The sequence below is a fragment of the Filicampus tigris genome, chromosome 6 (assembly GCF_054856515.1).
Source record: "Filicampus tigris isolate MCC_2025a chromosome 6, RoL_Ftig_1.0, whole genome shotgun sequence".
In the NCBI taxonomy this organism is placed as follows: Eukaryota; Metazoa; Chordata; class Actinopteri; order Syngnathiformes; family Syngnathidae; genus Filicampus; species Filicampus tigris.
In genome coordinates this window covers 14,337,371-14,353,623 of record NC_141222.1, presented here as the reverse complement: position 1 = coordinate 14,353,623, position 16,253 = coordinate 14,337,371, and the positions used below count along the sequence as shown (strand labels likewise).

Genomic DNA, 16,253 nt, shown 5'->3' with positions numbered 1-16,253 from the left:
AGACTACACGAGAGACATTATAATTTACATTTATTGATGTGTTTCTTCATAAAGTATCAAACAAGACTGGGTTAAAAGTGAACAGTGTCAAAGATAGCCCACAAGTAATACATAATCATATTAATCTTGGTAATTAGCATTGCACCATGTCCCAATATTCCACAGTAATATTATCAGGTAGATACTTCATTTGTAACATTCTTTTACTTAAATCATAATAACATCTGCCCACATCTGACATGTTTGGTAAACAAAGGCAATTTGGCAGCATTTTTGGGGGGTTTGACAGAAAGCTTGCCTGATTCAAAAAGGCACATTGTATGCACTGTTTATGTTTGTACAATGAGATCCCAAATGTATAGGCACATTTTTTTTCATCCGTGACTTCACAAAGCAGATGACTCTAAGCTGTAAACACATTTAGAATCTTGCATATCTGTTGAATGCTGGAGTGTACCCAGACTCTTTGGAGGAGGCCGGCAACATTAGAAGGCCAGAGTTGGGGTCTCTTTTACAGCGATCCAGGGCTTGTTTGTAGTTGATCTTCTGCTTGGTGAGGGGATCGGTGATATCCTTCTTGTAATTGGTTTCAGCTTGTATATCTCTCATCATGTTGCTGTTGATCATTTTGGATCCAATAGCATCCAAGATGCTTATTCTTCTGTTGCTATTGGGATCAACCAGCCCTCCCGTCAGGTGCTGCGCTTCCATGTACCAAGTTGCACTTTCCTTTGGCATCCAACCTTTCTGTATGGCTTCTCCCACGGACAGACGTTCTTTGGTCACGGGGTCTTCCACTCCAGTGTAGGCCTTCTGAGCATTGAGGAGCCTCTGGAGTTGACTTTCATCAATGAGGCCTCTTGAAGCTGCCTTGTGAACTGAATGTCTGTCTTTGGTGGTGAGATCAATGATGCCGCCGGTTGCTGCCTGGGCTTCCAGAAGCTTTTGAGCTGTGGTGGCGTCGATAAGTTTTCGCATGGCAGCGCTGCGTACGGTGAAGCAGGTGTTAGTGTTTGTGTCCATGATCCCAGCAATTGGATATGTTTGTATAGCAGCATAGTCAACAGGGGCTGACTTCACTGTTGTGTTGGTCCTTTGGACAAATGAGTTGAACTGACTTTTTGGCTTGCTTTCACCAGCAACCAGCAAAGCAAACTCTGAGATGTGAAGTTTGCCTTGTTTGTACCTATCCAAATCAATCTGTGTTAGTCGTCCTTCCTTCATGGCATCTCTAATGGAGTACTGATTGCCACTCTTGCGATCCTGCAGCACGGATGTCTCGCCATCGGGTCCCACAGAAGTAGTCTCTTCCCAGTCACACTCAAGTTCCTGTAGATGAATATACTGTTGGCGATCGATTAGCCGCTGCAGGTAGGCATCATAAGGAGACATGTCTTTGCCTGTATCTGGATCCAAAATGGTGATTTTGGTGGACACGTTGGTCTCCTTGGTCCTAGTTTCAGAATGTTCCTCTTTCTGCAGGCTCAGCAGGAGGTCACGAATGGTGCTGTCACGTATATGGATCTTGTCTTTTTCATTCAGGATTTCCCTCTCAACTTGTTGTATGTCAGAACCCATCTTCATGCTTCTGTGCCTACTCATCTGTGTTCTCTCACTCATAAGTCTGCTCTGCTGCTCAAAAGACAAGTTGATGTCGTGTTTCTTTGCCTCCAGTGTCCTGAGCTCACGAGTCAGGTTATCCTTCTCTCTCAGTAAGGTGTCTCTGTTCATCGTTAGGCTAGTTTCTTCTCTTGAGCTGCTAGACTTGGTAGTCATCAGATGGTTTGTTTTAACACTGAGGCGTTTGATTTGTTCCTCGGTGTCCTGCCTTGCAAATTTCTGCTTAGAAACCTGTTCCCTCAGGCGGTCCCTTTCTGCTTCCACAGCTTGGTCTTTTTCAACACGGACAACTTCTTTGTACACTTTCTTCTCAACAGACTTTTCTTTCTGGAGGACCTCAAGTCTAAGAGTGATGTTGCGGATGTCTCTCTGGAGACGCAGGATATCACTGGTTTCCTTATCCATATCTGCCCGCAGAGACATTGTCAACCTCTCCAGTTTTGGGTCTCGTTCCACTTTCAGTACCTCCTCAACAACAATATTTTCTGAAACAGCAGGTGGCGCATGTTCAAGCTGGTTGATACGCAGCCGGAGTTCTTTGAGTTCTGACTCTGCTATGATCCTCTTTTGATGCTCATCACTTGCTCTGAGGAGCCTCTCCATCTCTTCCACCTTTGTTCTTAGTTGCTGAAACTCTAAATCGATTTGACGTCGAGTCATCACTTCTTCATCCAGGCTCCTACTCAGCCTCTCGTGCTCAAGCACTTGCCGTGGGTCCTTCTGTAAACGCACAACCTCCTGTACAACCACTTTTTCCTCAGGTTTTTGTCTTTCCAACAGGATGTATTTGTTTTTCAGGTCAAACACCAGCTCCTCAATAGAACGTCGCCTTTGCGCCTCGTCCCTCAAATCTCTTCTCAGACGGTCAGCCTCTTTCTCTAAGAGAGGATCCGGTTCATACTTAATGACATCTCTGGTGTGGATTTTGGTCTCGATCTTAGACTTTTCAGCCTTCCAGCTATCTCTCTCTTTCTTGAGTGTTCTCACTTGATCTTGGAGAAAGTTGTAATTGTTGTGGATGAAGTTGATCTGCTCATTTAACCTTTGAATCTCTCTTTCATTTTCAGGGCTTCTTTCTTCCTTTACCACCTCTTGAAGAACTTCCTTCATTTCTACCTTGGGCTTCTGTGATCGAAGAAAATTCACCTCTGATCCTACCTTTGTGATATCCCTGTCAAAGGCAGAGCGCTGCACATTGGTTTCCTGTATGTCTTTCCTGAGGCGTAAAATTTCTACCTCTGTATTTGGATCAATCCGGTAAATCTCATTAACAATTTCCTTCACCTCAACTTTTGGTTTCAGAGCTTGAAGTTCCCTGTAGCGACTGTGGAGGTCCAACAACTGTTTGGACAAGGAGCTGTTTTCGATCATCTCACCCTCCACAGATGTTCGAATCCTCTTTGTTTCTGTGATGAGTTCAGGGTCTTGTTCAACCTTTTTGACTTCCTTTGTGATGATCTTGGGCTGGATGTTTGGAATCATTCTTTCAAGGGCATTAATCTGGCTTCTCATTTGGAATATTTCATCATTTATAATCTTAATCCTGCTATTCTCATCGGAAATTTCGCTCTCAAATTTCCGCACGGATCTCAACATCTCTGGGTCTTTTTCTACTTTCACCACTTCCTTCTTAACCACTCTCTCTTTGATAAGTGGTTTCTTCTGTTGGAGAATCTCAACCTCCGTCTTCATCTGTATGTACTCTGAGTTTCTCAGTCGAATCTCCTCTCGGATTCGTGATATTTCATCTCTCAGCATGGCAGCATCTAAATCTAGCTGAGGGTCTTTCTCAAACTCTGTCACTTCTCTCGTCAACAGTTTTGGAGTAGTATTTTTTAGGTTGTCGTCAAAGAGGGAAAATTTCTTGTTATAAATGTCAACCTCACTGTGGATGGTGGTCCGTCTCCGTATCTCTTCATGAAGTGTCTTCTGAAGTTCTATTAAGTCAGTCTCCAGTTTTGGGTCACGGTAGTATTGAAGCACTTCTTTTTCCTCAACACGTTCTACTCCTCTGCGATTCTTAAGCGACATCAGCCTATCTCTGAAGGCTTTGAGATTAGCCTCAACATGAAGTGTCCTCTCCCTCTCTTCGTCCAGCTCTCTGGAAAGATTGTTTAGCTCAAAAGCACTCCTTTGCTGGCTTTCCAGCTGCACCTGATGTTGTGCCAGCAACTGAACTTTCTCATCATTCTACAGCAAAGGGAAATGACAATGAGTTAATAAATCATTCCTTGATTTGGTTTGGGTGTTATTGTGTTTCTCATGGCCTGCCCTCTTACTTGTGCAATGAGATTCCGGGCCAACCCTAACTGTTTTTGCCGTTGTCCATTTTCAGCTGATGCCTCAGCGTAGCGGTTAACCAAATCCCTTTCCTGTCATAGAAAAAGGCAGGGTAACCTCTGCAATGTTCAAGCAAATGGTGAATAGTATCAAAAGTCTATTGCTTAAACTTGAGAATAATACCTCTTTCTGAACAGCTTCAGCAAGTGTGAGCGTATACGGTCTCTTTACAACAGTGGCACCTGCATCTTCCAACGTACTGTTGAATTTGCCAATGTTGGCATCATACTCCTGCAAGTCGAGATGATGGTCTATTAATATTAATGTGCCTTAAATCATTCATGTATTTTACAACTCAGTGTTTTGAACATTGCACGTATGTCTTACACCAAGTAGATTCTGCAGGTCTTGAGACAAGTCGGACAGTCTGTCCACATCATTGCCTTTCCGCTTCAGGTCATCCATCACCCTCTGCAGTCAAGCGTCAGTTAGTGATAACATTCTATCACATTGCAGTTGGTTACGGAGAGTACAAGGAGGGCACTTAAATAGAGGTTTCAAACATCAACATGATAAGTTCCATCCATCTATTTCTTATACTACTGGGCAAGAGGCAGAGTACACCTTGCCAGTCAGTCGAAGGGCACATATAGACAATGCAATCATTCACACTCATATTGACAATTTGGAGTCTTCAATGAACTTGCATGTTTTTGCAATGTGGGAATACTGTAATCTGGAACACGCATAGAAAAACACAAACACCGCACAGGCCTAGATTCAACCCCCAAACTTCAGAATTGTGAGGCAGAGGTGCTAACTAACTACTCTACCACAGTGCCTGCAAAATAAGTTAAAACGTAATCAGATTTAATCAAAATAAACATAGCAGGAAAGATAGACTAGGAGCAGAGAAGAAAAGAATAAACAGAGTTACACTTAAATTCACGTTAGTCAAGGACTAAAATGCAAAACGTCCAAATGGGTCATGATTAGAGAGAATTCTCACCTCCTGCGAGCTTTGCAGAGCAGAGACTGAAGACAGATCGTCACTGTAGTTGATCTTGTTTCTCGGCAGGTTGTTCAGGAAAAAATTCAGGGATTTGGCTGAACTTTGAAATTCATGATTTTTGGCAGCACCTTCTTGTAAAATGTTCTCTCTGAAATGATGTGCCTATTGTTAAAGCTTGTTTGTAGTGATACATTTTATATCAAACTGCATGTGTCTCGTGTGATTCTTACCTTTCCTTCAGCTGGTTGTCAAGGTTTGCATAGCGGTTGTGCAGATGTTTGACCTCCATTCTCTGGCGTTGGATGTCAGGACAAAACTCCTGGTACCCCTGCTGCAGAGAGCTGCATAGCTGCTCAGTGGCCTCAAGGTCCTGGCTTAGTTTCCTCATCTCGGGTTGAGCCGATGCCACAGCCTTTCGCTGTTGCTAAAATGTGGACGACGACATGAAAATTAAGTTTTTCTAGATTGATGCAAATTTTGTGTGGTTTAAAAGGAAATTGGGTTATTTACGTACATGAAGGCTGTCACTGGCAGTTTGAATCGAGTTTGGTACATCAAGTATTGGGCCATCTTCACTCAGCCTCTTCTCAAAACCTGAGATCAGGCCATCGACCTTCCTTATCTGATTCTCGAGGTTGTGGGATGCGTTTGATCTAAAAGAAAGGAAAAGAAACACAGTTTAAAAAACAACAACTGTACTTATAATTGTTTACTTTATTTTGTTAGAAAAACATAATAATTAATTAGTGAAAGGGATATTGTTTCAAGGTCATTTCCAAAGAAAACATTACTTACTTCTTGGCATAGAGGTCAGAAAGTGCAGCGAGGCCATCATACTTGTTCTCGGCAGTGTTCATTTTGAGTGGCAGCGCAAAGGAGGCATTGGGATCTTTGGACAATAGTGGCTGGAGGTCAGCCTTAGCTGCTAGCTTCTCCTGCTCCAGACCTCTTAGTCCCCTGGCAGCTTGCTAAAAAAAAAAAGAGAGAGAGAGAAGCAAACAACTTTTGTTTTTAAGTAATATGTTTTTTTTTCTTTTAATACAATTCAATTAATTTTGCAGTTTCATACAAACGAATAATCTAGTAGTAAAAACCACCGTTCTTTCAGGGTCTGTTACTTTAGATCATTTGTCATAATTAGCAATTTAACATATTCAGGAATATGTAGAGAGAGTTTAGTGAGTGTATAAATGATTCATCTAAAGCAGGGGTGTCCAACGCCGGTCCTCGATGGCCCCTAGCCACCATGTTTTAGATGCCTCCATCCTCCAACGCCCCTGATTCAAATGATCAGCACACCAGCAAGCTGTGAGAAGCCCGATAACGATCATGATCATTTGAATTAGTTGATGGAGGAGGGAGACATCTAAAACATGCTGTATAGGAGCCCTCGAGGACCGGAGTTGGACAACCCTGCTTGAGGTTAATCATTTATACACTCACTTAACTTACACTGCATGTTCCTAAGTTGAACACCCCTGATCTCAGGTATAATAAACAGGCCCTAAAATACAAGACATGCAAACTGTATGTATAAATGCAAGTCATTTTCTTCAATTTTAATGTTACATTGCCAATGTTTAGTATTTTGCCATTAGAGGTTCAATATATGGAAGTGTAGCATATGTACATGCACACATGAGTACAGTCAAGCCCAAACTATAATACAATTGCAAATATATTATATTATATTATATTATATTATATTATATTATATTATATTATATTATATTATGAATTGCTAATGCACTCGGTAATGTTAGTCCTCTGTTCATTTTTCTTACTTCCTGTTCCTTCATCCTGTTGACCAGATCTCCAGTGGGGTTGGTGCGGCTCAGTGGGGTTCGCATGCGGTTCAGCATGTCTTTATCAGAATGGTCCAGGTCGGCGTTCAGTTTGTCCAACCGGAGTCCCAGCGCTGCCAGTCTGGGATCCAACTTGGGAGACGCCACTGGGGCTGAATCAGTGAATGGGAAATTCATTTATTACAAAAGTGAGTAACATTTGAGGGATCTACATACAATATTTGATTTGAAAGTGACCTGATTGCAGGGACCTGGCCATCTCTGACTTGTGATTCTGGAGGGATGCTGCCAGAGTGGCTCTCCTCTTCTTTATGTCTCCCAGTTCACCACCCAAACTAGTCATTTCAAGTATGCGTTGCATTGTAGGTTGACTACATCACTGACTGACATATATTTGTGAATGTGCTGTTACTTACAGGTCCACTTTGTTGATGGCCTCTGGATCAGGCGGTGGGATAATGAAGCATACCCCTGGGAAGCTGTTAGTGACTCCTTTGTTGGTTATAACGTCCCAGTTCTCATTTTCGGGGTTCGATTTCAAGGTGCACTTCTCGCCTCTTGACAGAGGTCCCTAGATGAGCAAACATAAATACAGTGAAACCCCACTCATTGCAGGGGATACGTTCAAGACTCATCCATAATAGGGGAAACTCCACAATATAGCAAGAACACCATTTTTTTTTTTTAATCTAATTTTACCGCGCCTACACACTTTACACCCATTTGAACTTATTAAAACGGAAGCCAACCCAAACATTTTTTTTTTCAAGGATATGATCCCAGCAGGCCCACTAGTTGAAACACGGCATCCTGATTAATTTTGCATTTGTGGAATATAAATTAAGCAGCAAAATCCACTCGTTTTTAGCCATCTCCGGGGGCGGCCATTTTGTCTTTTGTCGACTGAAAATGACATCACAACTGCTCACAACGACCAATCACGGCTGACCTGTTTTCTGAATCTGAGCCGTGACTGGTCTTTGTGAGCAGTTGCTATGTCATTTTCAGTAAGTATACAGTAAAAACCCATTACAAAATTCTCATCATAAACTGCAGATTTCCACAATGTAGCCTGAGTTTAAGCAGCAAAACGGATACAGTCAATGTAGCAAGAATACACTATGCCAACATAGTTAGAAAATAACAGTCTATCGCCTGCCAGCAATGTGACATTTTCCTAACTTTCTGCCCGATAACATTGAAGAGTTACTCTTGAAATGCTCTACCCTGTTGGACTCCCAGTCGCAGAGGGATTCCAATGTGACCGATCTGTTTGGGGGGCTACGACGTTGCTTCAGAGGAGCAATGGTGGTGCTGCGCCTTCGCAGGTCCGCCAGCAGCTGCTCAGAGTCCTGCACAGCTTTCTCTTCCGTCTGGTGGGGAAGCGCACACACACAAAAATCACAAGCATGTCTTACAAGTCATCTTGGAATTACTGCAAGGTAGATCATGTACAGTATCTTCAAAGAAAGATTGACTGGTATAAGGGTATATAAGGGAAACACTATCAAAAGCACTGACCTATATTTACAACTTGTATTAATTTGTTTACAACAGTCTGCTGTCTTCATTTAGCATGTGTCATGTCATGGCTGCACAGCTTCCAGTCATTTTTTTTTTTTTTTTTTAATTGTCCAATCAAATTTCAGCTTTCATGCATTGTCATATGAATGAAATCTATCCAGGGCCTTCAGAATCATAAGTGCTGGTGTCGTACACATGCACACACACACACACACAAGTAAAAATCATTGAACCAATTTTGATCATCCAAGAAAACAGCCCATTCGATTTTGGTGGCGATCCAAGATGCAGGATTGCTAAAAAACTACATTGTGGAAGAAATGGAATAACATACTTGATTTCTGTGCAGATCTGGACAAAGGTTCACAATTGGTTACTGATCTTATTTCCTGTAGGATTCTTAGAATTGATTTGAATATGTTGACAATACATTCAACCTTGACCCTGAGTCTATACCAGCTGACTTGAGAGAGTCGAGGTACACCCTGGACTAGTCGCCATTCAATCGCACGGCACACATAGCACAAACAACCATTCACGCTCACACTTATGGACAATTTTTCAAATGTAAAAAGTATGCGCCGAATAAAGCTTGGGAATCAATTTGAAAGTTTATAATATAGGGCTGTGGCATAAGACTTTTATTAGACTATCAAAGCATCCTCTTCATACCTCAAGCTGCAGCAGCATCTCTGAGTTGCTCATTCGGTTGGCAATCTTTGGGTCCAAGCTATTGTTGAGTTTGTTCAGATTCTCTGACAGTTGCTCCGTGTCCAGTTGGTACTGCACGGTAACACGTTTGCGTCAAACACACAGGAAGGTGTGTCAGGTGGATACATCATGCAAGTCTTTTCCCATCATTACCTTTTTGTACTGCTCCAAATTGTCCAGGTGTGTCTCTTGACAAATGCACAAGTGGAGGAACTTCTGCCACTCGTTGCGTACGGCGTCTCTTTGAGCCTGCAAGTGGAAGATTGCGAGAGATGAAGTGGTGACTCTGTACTAAGGTCAGGAAATTCAGTGACCCACTTGTTTTTCTTCCCCTTAAATCAGGGTAGTGCTTGAATTACAAAAGTATTTTTTGTGTGTGCGTGTGTTTCGTCCTTTTCTTGAAGGCGTTCTGTACAAGAGCACTACATGGCCTGCAATTCAAACAGCTTCGTTGTCATGACTGGTACATGATCACTTTTCCCATTGGGTGATAGTCTAGAGGTCTATGAACTGGCCAAGCAAACGAAACGGGACCACGTAAAAGAATCTGTTGACATTGAGGCTTCTTGAAATCATTCATATTTTTTTTTACTTATTTACTTGTTTGCTTGCTTGCTTAAATATTCTGTCACTCACCCAGCCACTCACGCGCTGCCTTATACCAACTTTTTAAAATTGTTTACAATCCCTCAAAGGGAAAATCAATTTATACTCTGCTGTATATTTTCTGTTGCACACCACACTGACAGCTGGATCACACGTGCAAGGCACCACAACCAGTACTATGAATATTTTAGGAGAGCTCTGTTATTTAGTACATTGCCATAAAATTGTATGTTGAAAAAAGGGCACAACGGAAGGTGAGAAAGAATAATGCGTTGCTGTTTTTAGCCTAGCCTATATGCTATAAGTGGACCATGCCCCACCATCTTTTATCATTGAACCCATCTGGAGAATAGCAATAGCAAAGTAAATGTGTTGCTATGAATGCAAATGTACAGTAAGTGCGTATATGTAAACTAAAAGTGTTGGTCGTGTACTGTACCTGTATGGTAGCGCTGGCGGGGTGTTTGTTCTCAATAAGTCTGTCTCCCTCATCCTGGAGTTTATTCACCTCGCTCTCGTGTGACAACAGACTGTTGTTCTTGAAGTTCTGAAAATCAAGGCACATTTAGCCCAGGTTAGCGAACGCCATGTCTCAATCCACATCACTACTAGTTTCTGGTCAAAACTCACCTCGTACTGCCTGCGGACATCTGGAGGATCCACCATTCGGTCACTCCAGTCCTGCTTCTTGATCTTATCCTGCTCCTCTCCCAGGAAGGTCAGCTCCTTGTTGCAGCCCTGCATGTACTCATAAAGGCTGCCCAAGTAATGTCCACGCCACTTGGAGGTTTCCTTTGAGAGGGGTTAAAATATGCGTGAAACAGCAGCGGAGGGCTATCTGGGACAGCAAAGCCTATCAGAAGCAGACTAACATTTATGTCACCGAGTCACCGACTCTTGGAAAAGAAGTTTTTAAATCAAAATGTTCTTTGGACCCGGTTAAGTAAAATATTGCTATTGAATAGGCTGTAAATGGGTTTATTCATTAATACAGTACATTTTAGAATAACTTTTGTCAAAATACCAAGAAGACACTCACATGAAGGTTGTTGTACTGTTTCTTGAGGGCCATGTAGTTCTCCTGGAAGACAAGATGATAGAATGTCTTTTACTGCTATAAAATCTGCTTCACAAAGTTAAAAAAAAAAAAAAAGAGTGCACGCATTCTCAGGTGTTCAGTCAAGGTGACCATAATACGTTCGGTAGCGTTAGTTCACCTTGGTACCGGCAGAGCTGACACACAGCTGCGGGTTGTAGGCTTCGATCTCCTGGTGCAGGAGTTTGTGAGACGCAATCTGCTTCTCCAATTCCGGCATGGTGGGCCCATACAGGTTACTGCTCACTTGCGCCTGAAAACATACACACGGGAGGAATCGACTGAATGCTACTGCCATTGTAATTTGGTGCAAGGCGCTCAAGACCGTGTTGTGAGACCTACTTGCTTGGAATTAAAAACAGGCTCCCAGTCGATCCTGGGCATCAGCGACACGTCATCAATCTGCTCGTAGATGTCTCGATAGAAAGTACAGTCCTTCAGCCAGCGCTCGTGAAGGTGCAGGACACTGAAAACAAAAGGACATAAGGGACGCTCAAATTTGAGTAAAATGCCCAGCTCTGACAGTACATACGTATATGTCCCTTAAAATAAGACCACAAAATCGTGGCTTGGAACAAAGCAAATGAAATAAGACACCCTATCTGTAGGGGGAGCCGAAATGTCGTCGCACAATACTGAATTGACTAATATTACCAGTGGATTCATTCATTCATTGGTGGATGTTGAATAACAACTCACTCGCTCTCAATCTCTCTGGCCTGTGGGTGTTTGAGCTTCTTGGCCGTATCCACGTCTAAGAAGAGGTCCTTCAGCAGGGTCTCGGCTTCACCTAGCGTGTCGCAGAGCTCATTCTGGTGCTTCAAAGGGAGATTATTCCGGTCATTTTCTCCATCCTGGTGGAAGAAGAAGTGGTGAGGCGTGGGGATTTAAAAAAAAATAACATCAACAACAAAAATTGAGAGTGGCCTTTGTGTATCTTCTTACCTCAGCCAAAAGTTGCTCAGACCGCAGGATGTCTTTCTCCACCACATCTGCATTCTTTTGCATCTGGGCGATCAACATAGCCAGGTTGGTGGGCTGGGTCCTGCAAGGTGGGGACAAAATGTCAAAAACTGGAGAGCAAGCCTTGCTAGTTGTCAGAAGCTGTCGGTGATTGACATGCCATGACTGATAATATTAAAAATATTTCGAGTTATTGAGTCAGTTTCTATCACTGAGACGTTTGCAAGCAGTTTTAATGGTTGCAAGCAGTTTTTCTTGTCAAAAGTTGTTTGCGTTCAAAAGTCCAAAATTTGTTGGAGAACGTCTTTGCGACCGTTTGCGATCTTCAACAAACCCTGACAAAAAACACCGTTCGCTAGGTGCGTAACACACTTGCAAACCTTCGGTGCTCAGTGAGAAACGAAGATTTCACAAGAAAAATCTTGTGAGTTTTTGAGTATGGGAACTCCCTTTAAAAAAAAATACGGAGTCTAAGAACAAGCACAAATAAGATTCAAAGCATTAAGGGAAGTTTTCACAAATCCATTTCTTCGCGAATTGCTTTTTGGAACCTAGCTGCGTTAGTCACAGAAAATCTTGCTGACACCAAAACAAAATGATGGTTGGATTTAGTCAATTTTATTTTGTCAAGTGGTTGCACAAAACAAAATTATCTGTATCCAAATACATTTTAAAGTAGATGTATAGTCTGCTTAAAAAATCTATTTGGATTAATTTTATTTTATTTTGTGCAACCACTTGACGAAATAAAATGGAGTAAATAATGCACAGCATTTTTTTCAGCGTATTTGCATGTTTGCCTATTGCCTCGCCTATTTGCTTTAGCATGCCCATAAATATTTGACTTATTTTGGGGGCAAAATACTGTCAACAGTATAATCGTTGTATTGTGGCATCTCTTTGAATAAGTTAGCGAAGAGTGACTATGGATTGTAAAACATTCCAAAACATCACATGACTAAACATTCGCTCAACCAGACTGCAGCGCAAGGCCGTGGTGTGTGTCGGCAGAAGTTCAGACAGTTCAACCAGCCTGCGGGTTTGCCTCTGCTATCGAGAAGGGCATCATTATCTAACTCCTGCAATCTGCTGTGCAGTCAAATGTTCTTTTTTTTTTTTTTTTTTTTAACCCGAGACAGCACTGCAGCAGTAATTATTCATCATTACGGAATTATTGATATGTAGGCTTACGTGCATATACTGTACGTTGTGTCTGTGTGTGCTGAGCTGTTTACTGTACTGTACTTTGAAGGGTACGGCAATGTTTAAAGACGTTTGTCAGCATTTTAAATGCAATTAAAGTGTTTTGGAATCGTAGTTTGTGCTATATTTATGGTTTGAACTTTTAACTCTACTTTTAACTATTAACTCAGGCAATGATAGTCACTTTTAAGGGAGTGTCCATTATTGACGGAAATTTCCTATTCTTCCCCAAATAGCAGAGGCTCACTGTAAACCGAATTTGTTTTGTTTTTTTAAAGAATTTATCATGGCCCTGGGATGAATTGATAAATACCGCAGGGGCCCCTTATGGAGAAAAGCTTCCCCACTAACCTACATAAAACATCCCAAAGTGACAGGTGTCATTCCAACACCTCAAATTGCTTCAAGGTGGTGGCACCGTGGCAGCATTTAGGACAAAAATTTTTTCATCATCCGCAGCCACTCCCGACGCGTTCTTCAAATGCTCGCCATTCCAAAGAGACCCAATGTCACTCATGTCTGTGTTGATGTTGCAAGTCTTGCCTCGGCAGACAAAACTTACCAAACAAAATTGTCGGCTGATCTTTTCAGTAAAATGGACAAAAGAAACCAAAAGTCTGTTATGGTTGTAAATGTTGTGCAAACAGGCGGACAGGAAATCTACAATTTCCTATTGAAAATGCATTTTTCGTCTATAAAAGGCCTAACTTTAAGGAATTGTCTAATTGTCGACATATTGCAGTGACAAACTATTTTCCAACTTAATGTTGATTTAAATAAAGGATGTTGTCCATGTAACCTGCCGAAAAAGCATATGCACCAATGACAACCAACAAAGGTGTACAAAGCTTTTGTTTAATTGAGAGGAGTGAATTCAAATGTTATATTTTTATTGGATTTTGATTCAATGTTCCCAAACATTTTTTGTCAAGCAGCACTTTCCGTAATGTTCAGGTGAGAGAGTAGCCCTGCGTGAAACATGCATACCCACACACTAACAATTCGCATGTCTTTTCGGATTCGTTTAGTATACTTTTTTTTTTTTTTTTACTTCATGAACATCCCGTCAAAACGTATCAAGTGTGTAAACAAAGAGGCCACCATTTAAAATAAGTGCAATACTCTAATTCATTTTTAAAGTTGAATATGTGGTGTTTTTATGAAATGTTGAAATTGTTCACTCAGTGATTACATTGCGGTAAAGAGTTAATTAAATAGCCACCGGTACATAGCCACATATAAGTGAGTCATTAATTACTACGGCAGACGAGGAGCGAGAATCTGGTTAGCTGCCTTGACGAACTGGATTGGCTGCATAATTGAGCAGGGTTTGTCTGCATTCTTCACCAAGATCACAGCACTGCAAACACTCCCTCATTCAAATGTGAAAACGCCCGAAAGCAAGGATTTCACTGCAACCTCAACATTATAATCAAGTAAACGTCATGGTCAAAATGTTATCAAACACAAGATAATGTATATAAAAGGAATTAATATGTTGGTAGGTTATAGATCACAAAATGTGCTCACTGATCATTTACGTTAGAAATGTTTCTTCATTCTGCAGGGCCTTTAAAAGTCGTTCGTCACTGCTGTCCGAAAAATAAAATCATTACCTCCTGATTTCGTGGTTGACTCGAGAAGGAGCAGAAGAAAAGTTGGCCAGGACTGATGATCGTGAACATTTTTTAACAGATCATGCATTTAATGTTTAAAAGATGCTTCTACTGTAGCAACAATTTATTTTCTTTTTTTTTTTTTTTTATGGTCTTTGGTTGTCTGAATGATTGTTTTGCTGCTGGAATGTGTAGCTGACATTTTGTGTTGATGCGGGTTGTGAATAGTGTCAAATATTTGTTAAAAAAAAAAAGAATTTCAAAAACAAACTCAATTACCGATCGATTCCAACTCCATGTATGATCGTCAGAATTAAATACCACCCTACCCATTCAACGGCACAATTTGAAAAGACAGTACTATTTCTTCTATTCGCTTCATAGGCCTTTAGAATCATTATCACCCCTCTCCCCCAACTCTCTTTATGGCCCTCCTGACGGAGTACGTGTGCAACCATCAAGTGCATCTCTTTCAAAGTATTAAATACAAAGACCATTCGACCATGCCTCTTATTAAAATGTACCACTGACTCATTTTCCAAATGAAGTGGACTTCATAGTTGCAGGCCAACGCCCATACGCAGTAAATAAAGGACAGAAACCAGTTAAAGGCCCAGCCTTCATGGTGCCACAGCTGACTGACAGCACACACACATGTGACAGATCAGTGTGTGTAAAGGGATTCAGTAAGCATTTCTTTCAACATTAACTGACCCCCCAAAAATGATATCCTCGCCTGCAAGCCTTCCCAAATTGAGAGAGCAACTCAACTCATTTAACTGTATGTTGGAATGTGTGAGGTGGTCATCTAAGAGTGTGCATTTCTATTTTTTTTTTTCCTCACTTTCTAACCTGAAACTTAACATGCATGCTGGGAAAACGTCACCATCTCGTCTTTGATGCGGCCTTTCATCAGCCGAGTTCTGATATAACGTAACGGGCTGGGAGGCACACACACACACGCGTGCATGCTGAGTAGCATGGGACACTCCTGGGGAACCAGATTGTGATACGGTATATACATATAGAAAAATTTGGTTGAAAAAACATACCTGGTGATGACCTTGGTCGGAGTTTTCCGAGACATCGTGGAGGTGGTGTGTGGGGTCGACCGAGACTGACTGTGTACCTCTCTTACTCCTCCTTTGTGTCCGTCTCACTCGCCCCGCGTCTCCCACTGTGCCTCTCCGCTACCTCGGGGTCCCGCTGTCAAAGTTTAAACACAGCAAAAGACTCACTTACACGCATTCATATCGGCACGGGCGCACCTCCTCCCAGGAAGCCTAACAGGTGTGTCGCCGCCCAGACATCCACCTTGCACAGGGAGGACCGGACTGACCTGTTTTGCCTTCCTCCTATTTCGGGGCCCTGCCCATCCTTTTCATCGGGGGCCCATTCACCACTACCAAGAAAAAAGTCCTTGCAGGGTGTGTTTATTGCTTCCGTATTAGTGAAAGCTACACTGCATAGACCTTTATGGCACATTTCACACTAAAAGTCGGCTTTTGGGAACTTGAATGCATATGAAACACACATACAACATACAAAAATCATTTGAGAGGTGGACACACCTTAGTTTATGAATTTTGTTACTGCAGTGAATTGAGCTGCACCCGTTTGGGCCTACCTCAAATGTAATTTAGCATACATGTCACTGACTGAAACGGCAACTTTGGAATGGGTTCAGGTTGCATAAGGTTGCACTAAGCTAAATGTCAACCCGTTCTTTGCATACTTCTCTTCTTTATATCTTTTCGTTTTATTTGGGCGCCTTTATCCTTCAAAAATACAGTGGACCACCGATCTTCGCGGAGGGA

General features: G+C 41.9%; 1 protein-coding gene across 1 annotated transcript; it reads right to left on the bottom strand.

The window, feature by feature from the left end:
* Positions 1-13: 13 nt before the first annotated feature.
* On the bottom strand, positions 14-15,696 carry evpla (envoplakin a). The gene is made up of 22 exons (XM_086032421.1): positions 15,489-15,696; positions 11,600-11,699; positions 11,354-11,508; positions 10,997-11,120; positions 10,776-10,907; positions 10,598-10,639; positions 10,189-10,350; positions 9,998-10,105; positions 9,106-9,201; positions 8,914-9,024; positions 7,944-8,090; positions 7,134-7,288; positions 6,955-7,052; positions 6,697-6,869; positions 5,708-5,880; positions 5,427-5,565; positions 5,143-5,336; positions 4,910-5,060; positions 4,288-4,371; positions 4,084-4,191; positions 3,900-3,992; positions 14-3,810 (listed from the first exon to the last, which is right to left on the bottom strand). Exons 1-22 carry the CDS (start codon positions 15,521-15,523, stop codon positions 421-423), a joined length of 5,970 nt encoding a protein of 1,989 aa, XP_085888547.1. The 5' UTR covers positions 15,524-15,696; the 3' UTR covers positions 14-420.
* Between the last annotated feature and the right edge of the window lie 557 nt (positions 15,697-16,253).